The 17346-nt window shown below is 33.5% G+C and overlaps 2 protein-coding genes across 22 annotated transcripts in view; one reads left to right on the forward strand and one right to left on the reverse strand.

The window, feature by feature from the left end:
- Positions 1-17346, forward strand: part of LOC141378555 (uncharacterized) — an 876076-nt gene that overhangs the window by 443944 nt on the left and 414786 nt on the right. The gene's annotated exons all lie outside the window — the stretch shown is intronic.
- bicc1a (BicC family RNA binding protein 1a) overlaps positions 1-17346 on the reverse strand; it is a 66097-nt gene that overhangs the window by 36059 nt on the left and 12692 nt on the right. For all 21 annotated transcript variants that reach the window (XR_015513324.1, XR_015513322.1, XR_015513323.1 and 18 more), the window contains 2 exons: positions 13997-14040; positions 2691-2760 (listed from right to left, as the gene is read on the reverse strand). Coding sequence is in view for 5 of the 21 variants with exons in the window: in XM_087290342.1 (XP_087146468.1) it covers positions 2691-2760; positions 13997-14040 (114 nt within the window). In the remaining 16 variants the exon portion in view is untranslated. The remainder of the gene's footprint in view (positions 1-2690; positions 2761-13996; positions 14041-17346) is intronic.

The raw sequence follows: 17346 nt of genomic DNA on the forward strand, positions 1-17346 counted from the left end.
CTGGACTGTCTTTAATCAGTTTATTTTGGTGCATTATGACACCACTTAACTAATTTCGTTGAGTGCAGTCTCTTTCATCTGATGTATGCATTGGCTTTTTTCTCATCTTTTCATATAAAAAAGTGAAATATGTTTTTACAGATTACATATGAGCAAAAATAGAAAATAAATGGAAAATAAAACTGAGAACAAAAGCTTTCATTTCTACTCTGATAGCTACAAAACTACACCATCAGTCATATGCTGTGGGCTTGTGTTAAAATCAGGACTGGAAAGTTTATTTTTTTGCCTTCAAACCAAATAAACTATTTCGAATGACAGATGTTTAAATCAGATCTAATTTGAGCACTTTCAACAACTTGTCCCTCTATATTTTAAGATTTAAGTCTGTAGATCTTTTGAGGCTGTTTGGTCACATTTGACCACATGATATGAGTGAAAATACGAAGCAATAAAAATCAAATGAGTTTTGTGGATCGACTACCTCTGGAGGTGAAATCAAAAGTTTAATTCCAAATTCCCAAGTAAAGTCCCATCAAAAGTGGAAAAGTTCCAAATGTATCACATCACATGTGTATGTATTTAGCATTGTTTACTTGTGTTTTGATGCATATTAATATAAAGCTCCAAAACAATTCAATACCTTATAAAGGTATATTATTAACAGTCACACTTTACAATGAGGTTTTATGAGTTAATGTTAGTTATTATTTTATTATTATTAGTTATTATAATATTATAATTTTAACTAACATGAACTAATAATGAACAATTGTATAGCATTTAATAATTACAGTTTTACATTTACTTATGTGTGAATTGCATTTTCATTAATTAATCTTAACTAACATGAAAAAATACTGTAATAAATGATTTGTTCATTGTTTGCTTATTTTAGTAACTAAATTAACTGTTACCTCACTCATTTTAAAGAGAAGTACTAATAACATTTCTTAAATATGAGACTTACAAGAATTACAGCAATGGCCTCATTCTTCTGAACTCCTAATGAACTTTCAAGGTAGCGAAGAACACTAGCTTCTTTTGAGAGTCCTAATCCTTCCAGCTTCATGTCACTCTTCACCCACACTAGATTTGGTTTTACAAAGTGTTGCCAGGTCCTCCTGCGTTAATCATTTAGGAAAATCCTTAAGGACCTGATTATGTTCTATGGCTTTTTCAGGCCAACATGTTGGTCTGAACTATTGCCACAGACAATTACAGAATACCACAGACTTGCTCCACCTAATCTCCAGAACACAATCTGATGCTAGTTACCATTTCCCTTTAATATAGGCTACAATTGTGTATGAAGATTTGCTTATTGTGTTAAAGATGTCTCCAAGGCTGTACTACATTCTAAAAAATATCTGTTAATTAACAGTTTTTATATGTTGTTATTCACAAGTGATTTTCGGTTTATTTATAGTAGTGAATTGCATTATGGGATGCTGATTTCTGCTCCGTCGACTTTTGATGTTGAAAAATCAACTCTACAGTTTAACAAAGTGACTTTTATTGACATTTTAGTCAATAAAAGAAGAGATTTGTACGAAATTGAAGAACAAATAGAGAAGAAGAGAATAATAAGAAATAATACACAGAGAAATAAGTCAGAAAAATAACAGAACATGTACTGGCAGTTTATTGCAAGGTTTTTGTACCGTAATATACAACACCAATCCAGACAATATATAACTTTAAACTATTAAAAATGTTCATAAAAGTCACTTTTTTCCTACTTCATAAGGTTAAAGGTTATTAGTCGAAAGATTAAGGTCCCATAATTCAATTCAAAAGTATAAATAAATGGGAAAAAAAAAAAATCAAAAAATTAATTACAAAGTAAGGAAAACTGCTAATTTATAGATATTTTTTACACTGTAATTTGATCAAAATATAACAGTAGTAATGTTGCTACTTACAAAAATTATAGTAGTTTTAAACAGTAAAAATATTTCTATTTTAAAATGTCATTTATTCCTGTGATTCAAAGCTAAATTCCAGCATTATTACTTCAGCGTCATGTGATGCTTTAGAAATCATTCTTATATGTTGAAAAAAAGTTGTACAGCATATAATGAAATACTTATTCTAATTTTCTTTCCAGGATTTTAGATTGAAAAGAAAAAAATATTCCACTAAAGTGTCAAACATTTTATTTTCTCATTTATTTAGTGTGCTTTTTTTTTTTTTTTTTTTTTTTTGGAAATAAAACAAAACATCAGACACACTTACTGTCCTTCAAAAGTATCTGCAAACATATAATGGTAAGTTGTATATGTCCTGGAGAAGGAAAGACTTGTGTGAGGATTAAATATTAGAGATTAATACTGATTCATTAAAAATATATATTAATATTTAATACATTTTAACAGCATAATCATCAATTAATCATTTTTAATAATATCAATTAATCATTTTTATCAATACAGGATGCTAATGATGCATCAAATAAAATATTACTGTATATTCCACAGCTACGACCACAGAAAAAAATGACCACCAAATTTGATCATGACAATCATTCTGCAAACAAAACGGAGAAAGACAGCAGGACAGAATTGACCAATAGGATAAAAGCACATTCTCCATTAGACACATTTGCTTGTGTAGCTTTGCTCTGTGTGACTACTGCTGTGACTTCAACCAAAACTGCTTTCTGTCTCTGCGTCTATGTGTGTGTATACCTTTTTTGGACTTAGCTCCGATCTTCAGTTTGGACGGCCAGGCAATCTGAGTGTTGGTTTCATCCATGACCTTAAACACAAAAAAAACTGGCATAAGTGCATGCAACTGATTCTAAAACACAAACAAACAAGAACTCACATATTTTCAGTGTGCTAAAGTATGCACACTAACAGAAATCTTCAGACTGTTTCAATAAAGGCCTTACAATCATTTCTCTGGCTCAAAACATGCCCCACTTTCTCATTCTCACACACACACATACACACAGCTGGCTTAAAATCTCGTGAAACATGTAACAGCCAGTTGGCAGCGAGTCTTTGACAGGCCTAGTATGCTAACCAGTAGCACATGTGAAGAAAAAAAGAGAGCAAAAGCAAGAATGGTAATGTGTTTTTTGCACATATAAAATTCACAAAAGAGAAACGTATGGTAATTTGCAGCTACACGAATATGCAGGTTCAGTGTTTAATACAATTCAGCCTGGAGCTCAGTCCTGCTCTGGAAGACGCTTCACCATTTATAGCGGTTTCGTCTTTCATGCAAATTTCATTTTTCTCGCACAAACCACAACTCTGGCAACGCAAACCTTTGTCTCTATAGGAAACACATTTCTGTACCAGTTTGGTGGTGCGCTTTCTATCATCCTGCCTATAAAAACTTCTTGGCTTTCATGGTCAGCGAGGCTTTACTGTACAGCAGTTCTCATGAGAAGCTTTGGCAACAAACCCAATTTCTTTCAGGGAAAAAAATATATATATATCCAAGCATGAAACTGCAGCAATTTAAAAAAAGAAAAAACACACACACACACACACGCACGCACGCACGCACGCACGCACGCACGCACGCACGCACGCACACACACACACACACACACACAAGTGTAGTTTTCCACATGAACTTCTGGAGAATTTCAGCCTTTGGGCTAACACTAATTACAATTAGATTGATTTTAATTAAACGTGGCATGAATATGCACCTGCTCCACCAAATTGACTGAAAGCATTGTAAGCTTAAATTTAAAAGGGCTGGTTCACTAAAAATGGTAAAAATGCTGTTTATCTAAACACCCCTCAAGATTTAGGTGTCTTTTTTATTGTGTACAACACTGGAAGACATATTTAGCAGAAAATATGGTCCTGGGCTGGGGGTAACGCGTTATAAGAAATGTGCGTTATGTAATAATATTACTTTCCCAAAGTAACGAGTTATATAAACCATTACTTTTAAAAATAAGTAATATTATTTGAGTTACTATTTAAAAAATGTAGCGCGAGTTACTTTTTACCCTGCTGTATTGGCTTTAACAAAATATATTGCAGAATAAAAATGACCTTAGTGAGGTTGAATCACACACTCAATGAGAGAGCGTGCTGCGAGGGAACAGACAGTCAACTCGCACTCATCATTATCATCAGGTCTCTTTTTTCACAGCAGATGAGTCAGTGTACTGTTCTAGTAACTGAATAACTCAGGATATTGGTTTATTTAGAGTTGGAGGGGCTATCCGCTAAGTTAGTACTAAAAGTGCAAACCAATTTAATTCAATTCAATGAGCTGGTACGACCGTTTCAATTAGAAGATCCATTAAATAACATTCATCACCACACACAATCAGAAACAGAAACAATAGCAGGCCGGAGACTTACATTTTTGCAGTCGAGACCTGTTATTTTGAACTCAAAGAAAAGAAGTGGACTGTTGTTAAGTGTAGATTGTGTAAGTAAAACTCCTGACAACTGCAAGAAGCTCGACATTGAAAAAACTAAACAAAACTGGATGCAAAGCACTACACCCATACCCCACCTCCAGCTACACAACCAATGATTCACATCAGTTCACGTTCTCCAGGTAAAACAATTAATTTGACTAAACTAAAAAGTGATTATTGTTTTTATTGTTTAGGAGATGCAGTCACTGTCTAACGGTACTGTAGAAGCGACTATGTTTTGCAATATAGCAAGATTTTTTTTCTCTTTTGGGAAACGATTTACACATGTGTAGTGGCCACATGAAGCTATTTATTCACTGTATAAAGCTCAAAGATTTATTTTGATTTGGGGATGGTTTTTATTGTTTTACTGTTCATTTTGTCATTAAACATTTTAAAGGTTTAAAATCTGTTTTTGTCTTAATATAAATTGTTTCATGTTTGTAGCAGTAATAACAAAAATCATAAAAAAGTAGCAAGCACATTACTTTACATGCTTTAATTAATCTGCATATACAGCATGTATAGCTCTGGGCTCGGAAAGGTCTCAAAATACAATATTATCCTACATTTTTTTAAAGGAATATAAAGGTGTAGGTTATATAGGTGGCTGTTAAATGCAGAGCATCTCTATGAATAGGTGAAAAAACACCTGCACGTTCTGAAAGAGATCAAGCCTCAGCCAGGTCAGAATTATGCATTCAGGTCATGAATTATGCAGTAATGCAATTAGTTACTTTTTTGGGGAGTAGGTCAATATTGTAATGCATTTCTTTCAAAAGTAACTTTCCCCAAGACTGGTCCTGGGTGTTTCATCAATGCAGGTCAGTAACCTCAGGCACTTTTAGAGTAAAAAAATTAATGTCTAAACAAAATTAATGAATATTTAAGGCTCCTGAATATACACCGAGGTCTTAAAAATCAAAATGATTGGTCTGTGCCAGAAATGTTTATTCACACAAACCTTACTTACAAAATTAATACCTTTGATTCACAACCTCAGTTAATGATACTGACTGAGTTGGTCATAAAGACTGCATGAAAACTCATTTTAACCTATTTTTTGAAAGAATCGTTCAATTTTTAAATAAAGTCAGGAGCTATGGAGGAATAAACTTTGATTTGTGCATTTTACTAACATCGTTCCTTGGTTGTAAAACATAAAAAGAACCATACAAGACGTGAAACATTTGAGGAAGAAGTACTGTTTCTTTCAACATACCTTGTAATGTTCATTCTTGACTTTATCGTTCTATAATTATAGTAAATCATATTTTCATAATGAATAGTTATCTGAAAATGAAAATTCTGTAATCAATCACTCTTCCTCCACTTGTTCCAAAAAATTAAGGATTTCTTAACGAGTCTTCATTCAGTTTTGCACAAAAGAAGATGTTTTGAAGAAAGCTGGAAACCGGTAACCATTGACTTCCATAGTATTTGTTTTTCCTACAATGGATGTCAATGGTTACAGGTTTCCAGCTTTCTTCAAAATATCTTCTTTTGTGTTAAACAAAAGAAAGAAACTCATAAAGGTTTTGAAACAACCTGAGGGAGTAAACGGTGAGTAAATGTACATTACTTTGGGAGAACTGTCCCTTTAACTTCAATATTATTATGGAAAAGCGATTGGATGGTCATTTTGTACTTCAAAATATACTGATGACATGATTGGCTATGATTGATTGGCTATTTTTGTGTGATAGAAGGCTAAGCGATGAACAATTTTAGGAAAAGTATAGGACATATATGGATACATGGGATATATATTAGGAGATATATGGGACAAAATATGCTTTTTTATAATAAGTCAAGACACTTAGGACACAGTTTAATCAAGCCTGTCCACGGAAAAACGGGACATCTGGTCACCCTAGCCTTTATTCTCCTTCAACGAGGATTAGACGTGACAGACAGCAGTGAGTGATGTCATAAGACAGTTACGGTCATCCAGTCCAAGTTGTCCAGTATTTCACGTATTGCATGTTTCCACCCCAGTCTGCACGTGCTCTAGCATAAACTAGAACATTCAGTCCCACGTGTTCCTCTAAAATTTATGGCCCGTGCTTTTCCAGGTTTCGTTAGTCTTGGACCTGAGGTTTAACAGCAGGCCTCAGTTTTTATTTTGTTTTGACACCCTAAAGGACAAAAGAACATGAGAATGTTTCTTTAACTTAGGCGAACAAGTTTATTAATCTCTCCAGATCTTATTGAGCCTCTAAATCGCACACACAGCTGTGACACATCCTGTGATTTAGATTTGGGAAATTACGGCTTGAAAACAGCAAAGTTCAGAGAAGCTACAATAAAACAGGAATTTTTCACACCCTTTTTACAGTGTCTCAATAAGTCTGCTAGTCCTTTTATATTACATGCAAAAACATCAGAAATAATGTTTCCAGAGTTGTTCATTTTGGGATAACTCTGACTATTAAGTCATAAAAAAATATGTTGTCTTTTGTATAATAAAATTAAAAGCCTTCAGGGTATTATTCTGCATTTGTAACTTGACGAACATCAACAAAAATACACACGTTTTGTTTGATGATTTTTTTCAGCATTCTTTTCATGTCTTAAAAACATTTTTATTTGGGTGAGATTTTTTTCCTTACGTTTTTCAGATTTTAATGTCACTATGTAACATTATTAAGTCAGCTAAAAGCAAAACTGCATGGAAAAAATACATTTCTCTACATAGATCATGATACAATTTCTTGATTTTATTTTATTATTTTCAGTGCTCAGCATAATTGAGTACATCCCATTTTGAAAATGAATATTTTGATCCATTTCTCAGTGAATATATGTATTTTGGTGAATTTAGACTAAACAGATTATAAAGATATATTTATTAAAATAATATTTTAGTCACCAAACATATTTAGAAATTGAAAGATGATACAATTAAATTCAAGCAAAATATTGCAAAAAAAAAAAAAAAAACTAAAAAAATCCAACTAAATTTTTTTTATTTCTTTGCTTTTCTTGATTTTTTTCTATCTTTTTTAAAATTTGTATTTAATATTTTTCTATAACATATACATTTGGATGTACTAGTTTTTGGACCATTATCATAAGTCATTTTGTTAGATAAGCTTCATATTTAACTTTAGTCCTGTTAATAACTTTATGGATTTAAGATTATGATAACCATTAAATGCGTCATAACAGTCTTGTAAAAGGGGTCCTTTTGGAAATATTTGGAAAAGAGTTCAAATTTACACATATAAAACTGAATTCGTGAGATAGCAAAGCAAATTTTTCAGCAATATAATTAAAACCTTCAGTGTTGTGGTCCTTGAGAAATCATTCTATTGATGTTTATTATAAGTATGAACACATGTGAAAAGGTATTGCCTAATAATTTTGCAGAATGCACTTTTTTCTGAGTTGTTTTCAGGACTTTTTGATAAACTGAAAGTTAAAATCAGCACCATTTATTCACAACAGAAAAGCAACACCGCCTTTATGTATTTGCTACACTCAGTAAACTCCGCTGTAAAATCTGGTGTTTCCGTTAAGCACTGCACCCACGTCAGAACACTTTATACTGATGACCATAAGCCAAACAAAGGCACAATCAAACACGCCTGAAGGAAACCCTGCACATTTCAGAAGGGGATGAAAAGGTGAGCGATGCTTGACGATTGTGCAGGCCGAGAGCCAGATCCCATTTCCATCCGCCGTGTTTGTGTTGTGCTGCGGCGCTGCTGTGCTTTCTATAGGCCTTTATTCCCGACCTGCTCTCGCTTTCTCTCTTCGTTGCTTTCTTTGGCTCCGCTCAACAGATGAGGGAGATTTCTGACAGACCACACAGCAGTTTTGGGGTTTGCGGTTTATTTTTGTGACGGACCAGCACATACCTCTCAAATGGGTCAGACGATTTCAGAAAAATTGGGTTAGCTATACATTGGAAAGTGTTCCTTTCCTCTTGCCCCACACCCAAAATCACCCTGTCAGAGGAATGTACACAGTCTCCGCTAACAGGAGAAAGAGTTTCAAACGCCAGGAACATCAAAGTACCAGAGCTACACAAACTCTTAGCTTCATTAAAGGGATAGTTCACCCCCCCAAAAAAAAGTTCTGTCATTATTTACTCCCCTTTTTTAACATTATGAGTTTATTTCTTTCACGAAAAGAAGATTTTTTGAAAAATATTGGAAATCTGTAACCATTGACTTCCATGGTGGTTGATTTTACTACAGTGGAAGTCAATGGTTACAGGTTTTTAGTGTTCTTTAATCCTCAAATATGAAGGAAACCACTCGGGGAAGAGTAATTAGTGAGTAAATTTTCGAGTCTTTAAAAAGTGGATGGAGAGCAGATTTTATATTTGACAAATGATGTGTATGGGAGCGTGCATGTGCAAGAGAGTGTGTATAGAGATCTGCTTCCAGTTTCTTTTGTTGATTCAGCTGAGAAGCACAGAAAAGAGGAGGAGTGATGAGGAGAAAAGGAGGAAAACGGGACGTAGGAAGGTCAGAGAAACCTGCACTTTTACTGGAGGATGAACTGCACAGGTGTGTGTGCCGAAAAACTAAGAGTATTTACTGATTTTTAAGATGGATTCTTAATGGCATATTGAGAATTACAGACACACTTTTAAAAAAATCTGTAATTTCAATTTCATCCTGTCAGAGGAATAAAAACAGTCTCAACTAAAAGGAGAAAGAGTTTCTAATGCCTGGAATATCAAACTAGCGTAGTTAGCTTCATTAAATGGATAGTTCACCAAAAAATTTAAGTTCTGACATTATTTACTCACCGTTTACTTGTTTCAAACCATTTTGAAACCACAGTGTTGTGCAAAATAACTGATGAAAATTTCAGCAAGAATGTGAAAATCAACAGTGTAAAGAACAGTGAAGGTATTTGGACAGACACCACTGTGGCGATGCTCGAGATAATGATAACGGTGAAGACAAAGAGGGAGACGGAAACATGCAGAGAATGGCTGAGGAGCCAGGATCAACAATAGGCATGAAGCCAATCCATTCACTGCAGGGAAGGAGATCTCAACAAAAGGTTTTAAAAATCACTGAAACGATTACTCTCATCGAGAAAAATGAGTTATTAAAACTATTATGTTTAGAAATGTGTTGAAAAAAAATCTCTATGTTAAACAGAAATTGGGAAAAAAAATAAACAGGGGGCTAATGAATCTGACTTCAACTGCATATATATATATATATATATACACTATATATATATATATATATATATATATATATATATATATATATATATATATATATATATATATATATATATATATATATATATATATATATATATATAGTTGTGATTTTTTTTCCATGTTTTAACAAAACATTTTGTACAGTAAAGGTTGTATTTCATCCCATAATAACCCTTGCCACTGAAATAAGTTAACAAACAATTTAAATTAAAAAATAATTACAACAGATCATTTTTTTTTACAATATTGTATACATTTGCAGTTAGACAATATTAAACGTCAAAATAATTCTGATCTTATAATCATTCAAGGCTCACGATGGGGAAATATTCAGGCATCCTAATCCAAGCCCTATTTACTTGAATAGTGAAATTCAGAAATTTTAATAATTTTTTAAATAGTAAAAATTTAAATCAGCCCATCAAATTGTTCCTTATGCAAAACGTGTGCTATAAAAGCTTTCTGTATATTCTAGTCAATGTTCATTTGCATTAAGCAGAGGTCTCAGTAGACTGATCATTTTTATGGCAACAACAAGAGCTTCTAAAAGCAGCGATGGGATGAATTTACCAACTGCCAATTGGATCTTTTATTTAAAAGGTGTGATTTGTTCTTCCATATTGTGCATTGCGCTTTCCCATTCAAACTATTCTATTTAAGTGCACAGTCTTTCTATACAAAGCCTTTGTTGTCAAAATATCATAGCTTGATCTTCAAGTGAAACTGCAGCACTTCTCCAATGCTTAAACTTAGGGCTGCTCAATTATGGGAAAAATCATAATCACAATTATTTTGGTCATAATTGTAATCACATTTCAAAAAGATTATCAGTTGAAGTCAAAATTATTTGCCCTCCTGTGAATTTTTTTTATTATATAAATATTTCCCAAATTATTTTTAACAGAGGATTTTTTTACTGTATTTTCTATAATATTTTTTTCTTCTGGAGAAAGGCTTATTTGTTTTATTTCAGCTAGAATAAAAGCAGGTTTAAATATTTTGAAACCTATTTTAATAGCTCAACATTATTAGCTCCCTTAAGCAATATATATTTTTGATTGTTTGCAGAAGAAACTACTGTTTCTACTAATTACACTAATTAAGCCTTTGAATGTCACTTCAAGCTGAATACTAGTATCTTGAAGAATATCTAGTCAAATATTGTTTACCGTCATCATAGCAAAGATTTTAAAAATCAGTTATTAGAAATTAGTTATTAAATTTGTTATGTTTAAGCTATGCTTTAAGCATCTTCACTGTAAGGAAAAAAGCTACAAAAGTCCTTCAGTCAAGAGCAGTGAGGGATTTTCTCCTTTTGTTGTTTGATTAATAATAAAAACATGCAGCAGCAGGATTATTGCGCGCTGTCTCTTTAAGAATAGTGCGGCTCTGATATGGTTTCTCTTTCATATGTCTTTTGATGCTCAACTCGTTTGTTTATTACACAAAAGAGGGTTAATATGAATAATCACTAAAAACCGTGCTCTAACACAAATGTGCAAGTGTTTGACCATTAAAGCGCTCACATTAAAATAGCATTAGATTAGTGTGCTCTACTCATTTCCGAGCCTGTCCGAGGCTAAGCGCGGCACACACACGCATATGCTCTTTCGCGCTTCTAAAAATTTGAATGAGCATCCCGTGCTGCAAACGTTATATTACAGTTTTAGTCATTTTCACTTGGAAACGAGCTTTGCAAAACAACAAATGAGTACAACTGGAAAGGGGGCGGTATATGATTGAATAATAAACTCCATTCAACCAACAACTACTGGATAAAGTGTCGCCACCCATTATTCATTGATTTCTTTTTTAATAATCAGTTTTACTCATGTATATCATAATACTGGCAAAAAAAGTTATGCAACTTCTGCCAGTTCATTGCAACTATAAAAAATGTTGTGCAAAAACAGACTAAATAAACCAAAAACTGGCTATAAATTTACCAACCAAGACTGTAATGCTTGCATTAGTGTTGCTTACAGTATGAAAAACTAAATAGTATCTGAATAACATTGTAGATTTTGATCTCTGACAAAGATGGATTTCTATGTCAGACATAGTTACAAACATGACATGCATATAGAAGAAAATATTTATTCGGATACATAAACACGTCTACAATACATGTACCACTTTGAATTTTGGACAAACCCTGGTATACGACAGCAAAAAAAGTGCAAGTGAGGACAGAAAGCAGTGATCATATCAGTGGTGCAACCAGAGGAGCGATGTTCAAAGACTATACACAAACCTCAATCATCTCAGCCAAACCAAGAATACTTGGACTATTTCATTGGCCCTTGTTATCTCTGTTTATTAGAAACCTAAGCAAGGATAATTGTTTGGACCAAATCAATCAAACTTCTGAATTGGCCTCTCCATGCACATCTTTGGTCAGATTTACTGTGTGTTTAAAGAAGACTCACAGCAAATTCTCTCACACACACACACACACACACACACACACACACACACACACACACACACACACACACACACAAAACCTGCTGGAAATGCCAGTGCGCTTCTGGAAAGAGGATGATCTGTGCTAAAAAGCTATACTGTTATGCAGAAAATGGGGGAGACCTACTTTTACATACTTCTCGGAAACAAATACTGAAATTGAGGTTGTTTGTCATATGAACAAAAGATAAGAGAAGCAAATAGGTATGGCTTGTATTTTAAACAGAGCAAATGCATGTTAAGTGGTACTCATGTTTATGTATGTTCATCTTATACTATGTAAGATTGCACAGAAAAGGGTTTCTTTAACTCTTAATAATAGAAAAGTCATAAACCCTGACTTTTATAAATGGTCTTCTACAGTGTTGGGGAAAGTTACTTTTGAAAGTCATGTATTACAATATTGAGTATTGAATATATTACTCCCACATAAAGTAACTAATTGCGGTACTTAGTTACTTTTTGGGGTTATATTACTTTTGAGTCACTTTTGCGTTACTTTTCCTTACCTGGCTGAGGCTTGATCTCTTTCAGAACTTGCAGTCGTTTTTTCACCTTTTTATAGAGAAGCTCTGTGTTTAACAACCACCTATATAACCTACACCTTCATTTTCCTTTTAAAAAATGTAGGATAATATTATATTTTGAGACCTTTCTGATCCCAGAGCTATACATTATGCATATACAGATTAATGAGAGTATGTAAAGTAATGTGTTTGCTACTTTTGTATGATTTGTGTTTTTAGTTAACTAAATTCAATATCCATTGAGATAAAGATTGCAATAAAGCCTAGGAGTACTAACATTAGATAATTATTATTAAGGCAAAAACAGATTTAAAACATTTAAAATGTTTAATAACAAAATGAACAGTAAGACGATAAAAATCATCCTCAAGTCAAAATAAACTTTGAGCTGTACACAGTGAATAAATTGCTTCAAGTGACCTTAACACATGTATAAATCGTTTTCCAAAAGAGAAAAAAAATCTTACTATATTACAAAACGTAGTCGCTTTACAGTAACATTAGACAGTGTCTGCATCTCCTAAACAATAAAAGTAATAACCTTTTTTTAGTTTACTGGAATTATGGTAATACGTGAACTGATGTCAATCATTGGTTGTGTACCTGGAGGTGGGGTGCGGGTGTAGTGTTTTGCATCCAGTTTTTTTTTTTCCAATGTCGTGTTTCTTGCAGTTGTCTTGCAGAGTTTTACTTACACATAATCTACACTTAACAGCAGTCCACTTCTTTTCTTCAATGAGTTTAAAATAACAAGAATCCATTGCAAAAATGTAAGTCTCTGGCCTGTCATTCTGACTGTCTGTAGTGATGACAGCTGATTAGCGAATGAATCGTTTGTTTTAACTGGATCTTTCAAGTCAATTGGTCGAACCAGTTCATTAAATTGAACAGAGTTGTCGGGAAACAGTTTGCGTTTTCAGTACTAACATACCGGATACCCCCACTGACTTGAAATAAATCCACATCCTGAGCTATTCAGTTACTAGAACAGTACACTGACTCATCTGCTGTGAAAAAAAGAGATCTGATGATGATGAGTGCGAGTCAATTGTCTGTTTTCTTGCAGCATGCTCTCTCATTGAGTGTGTGATTCAACCTGACTTTTCTAGACAAGCAAAACATATTGTCTTGATTTAAGAAATAATATGCCAAAATTATTTTTCCTTAAAACAAGCAAGATCTTTAGATATTTGGACAAGAAACAAGACAAAAAAAATCTAAGTAAGAAAAGCATTTTTTAGTGTGTTACTTGCCAAATAAAATAATTCATTTCAGTAAAAAAAACTTTTAAATGTAATGTACATTTAAAAAAAGCTCATGAATTTAAAGTTTAAATCAATTAAACAAGGTTTTAAACAAGAGATTTAATTTAAAAAAAATGTAAATACACAAACTGATTCTCACCTTCTGAAAAAAGTCATCTCCATTTATCCTCCCCTCATTGGCCGCTATGAGGAAGAAGAGACAAAAAAGGTTTACATTAACAAGACAAATTTATTACACAATTTATTAAAAATGTATTTAGCTTCTCTAAAATATTTTAAACAATAAATTATAAGATGTCATGCTGTATGGCAAACTAGTTATAGTTCAAGGTTGCTGTTAAACACACAAAAATTCATTCATTCATTCATTTTCTTTTCGGCTTAGTCCCTTTATTAATCAGGGGTGACCTCAACGGAATGAACTACCAACTTATCCAGCCTATGTTTAATGCAGCGGATGGCCTTCCAGCTGCAACCCATTACTGGGAAACACCCATCCACACTCATTCTCTCTCACACACACACTGCACATAATGCATTCACAATCACAAAACACATGCAATAATTACACACCCATACACACACACACACACACACACACACACACACACACACACACACACACACACACACACACACACACACACACACACACGCAAGTGCACATTCATGAGTTATTAATGACAAAACAACAGTTCAATAATCTTCATAAACACATTGACAAATCTCACACAGCGTATGATGCTTAAATAGTCTGTGCATGATGTAACGTGTGTATCAAAACAACTTATCACACTAGAAAAAAAGCTCACTTAAACTGATCCATTTGTCCAACCTTTATCAGACTTTTAATCACTCAAATGTGCAAAATTTAATTACAGTAATATGTTGAAAAACGCTAAATGTGAAATCGAATGCAGTCAGGTTCACAGGAAAGAAAAGGCGTGTTTGCTTTGGTGTGATAATGGACCTCCAGATGTTTGGTTGAGATCTTCTTATCTTATTAAATGAGCATTCTTGTACATATACAAAACAGTTCATCAAAACGCACCAAGCCCTGGCCTGCACTTTACTTTACCTTGAAAAGCTGAAATGTGGATTTCATAGAGAGGTTAGAACAACAAACCCCAAATGAGAGGAAATAAAAGGATTGGAAATGTGACAATCTTGTCATCTAATCCTCCAAATGACCCTAAAAAATCACAAACAAAAGCACATCCACCCACCTCGCCATGAAATTCACTACAGATCCAAACAAGAAAAGCAAAAGCTACAATTTCACTAAAGTGTGTTACTTTGAGACCTCTTTCAGAAATCCCTGCACTCTTGCTGGCTAGTGGAGTATTGCAGAGATTTATATCCAAATGATGATATTTGGAGATTTTTTTTGGAAAACCAAGAAATGCTATCATCTAGGTGTCACAATCACCAGCGATCCAGGCTTGTAAATGGTTGGGAATCATTCACTTTCACTCAGGACTACAAATCTGTCGCCGTATGGACAAATCTAGTCATGCACCACACACTCACACCTGTTCTGGATTTCTGCTGATTGCTAACAGAACTGAAGCTGATTACATGGACTTTAAAAGCAACACAGGCACACACCAGTTGCTGAGCCCTGTTATACTGTGTTGTGAACATTACGATGCGTTTCCTTTGCCTTGCCATGTTTGACCCTTGCTTTGTTCTGTTTGTTCACGTTGCTTGCTGCCTGTACTGATCATACACCAGTTTATTGACCATGACTCTGGATCCCTGCATGCATCTGTTTGCCCCTGCTTTGACCATTGCTTGCCTGACCATTCTCATAACAAACCTGCATTTGGATCCTCAACTCTGTTGTCAGCGTCATCTGGCATAACAGGGATGCACAGTGTATTGTTTCAGCATTATCGCAATGTGTGAGACCGCAATACACTTGTTTAAACTACTCATTTAAAATAAGCTAAAACAACACAATCCTTGAGGTTTTATTAAGGACATTAAGGAATTTAATCAGTTTGTGTACACTAAAAAAATATATGACAAAAGGTCATGAGAACAAATATTACTTTAACTTTAAAAATTTTACTAAGCTGATGAGGTTTCAGCTACCGTTTTTAACTTATACTAAGTTTAACTTAATATTTTTAGTCTGTTTAATTTATTTAAGTTGACATGACTAGAACATTTTATTTGATTTAACAAATAAAATTAAGCTGCAAGAATTTTTTTTACAGACACATTGCGGAACTACCGTTCAGCACACACTAGAGTCATTGCAAAGTTTAAAGTAAAAGTTTTCAATTTTATTTGTTTATAGGACCTGTGACTATAAACTATTTAGGCATAAGTGATTATAATGTTTGTAGACTAAAGATTATTTGTATTTAATTTTTTACACAATGACTATACAGTGTTTTTTTAACATTTTATTATTCAATTTCTCTTTGAATACTGATTTCTGACTCTTTTGAAATCTAAAAAGCACTGTTTATTTCAATTGTATCTTTGCCCTGTTGCATTCATCTGAGCTTCAATGCAGCACCTGTATGGATGCACTCATTTCAATATCAATGCTCAAACAATAAATTGTGCAGCAATTTTTTTTTCTTCAATATTGTGCAGTCTTATTATCATTACAATGTCTGAATTATCTTGCATGTGGCAGACAGAGCTGAAAAACAACCGTGATGGACATAGAGATACACAAAAGGGGTTTTAATCTTCCACACCCCTGAATTCCCAAAACAAAATCCCATTTAAATGCTTTCATTTATTGATTCTGCTAAATGTTTAGCAGAAACGCTTTGATTGTTCCCAGTTTTAATAAAGTTATTTTCCAGATGACTTGCACAAATGGTACAAAAAAAACTATCTTAAATTAAGTACTTATTTTCAATTTCACAAGTAGTACAAACTAATTTTTTGAAAACTTTATATACAAATCAACTGTTTAAATATAGTTTAAAATATTGATGTCATTTCAATTTCCAGCAAGTATACTATCAAATGTATTACTAGAATGATAGACAGAAAGATAGATAATTGTTCTTATGATATCTAATGATTCTGAAATGTGTTTTAAGCTTAAAAACAGTAACAGCCCATTAAACTATATTCAATGGAAACAGTTTATTTGCATGAGCTCACAGGAGTCTGACCCAGAGTTGTTACTCAGGGTGAAGTAAGGACAAAGCAAGGCTGAGTTCACTCTCTACAGTTGTGAAATCAGAGTAACTCACTTTACATCTCTTCTATCAGATGCTGCATTCCGTTTAATCAACAGCTGCATGGGATGTTTGAATGACGTCTTATTCTTGGAGCACAAAGATGTGGTACTACGAAACAAACAGATAAATACTTCACCTGATTTCAGCTCTTTCCTGTGCACCGTTTAAGATTGTGTCAGAAAAATGTAAACTTTTTAAGTTTCAGCTGTAATGAAACTGCTTTATATACAGGGACAAGTGCTTGATTATAGCACAGCTCCTGTACAATCTGTGT

Source organism: Danio rerio, chromosome 17 (assembly GCF_052040795.2).
Source record: "Danio rerio strain M-AB ecotype USA chromosome 17, GRCz13ab, whole genome shotgun sequence".
NCBI classification, from domain to species: domain Eukaryota; kingdom Metazoa; phylum Chordata; class Actinopteri; order Cypriniformes; family Danionidae; genus Danio; species Danio rerio.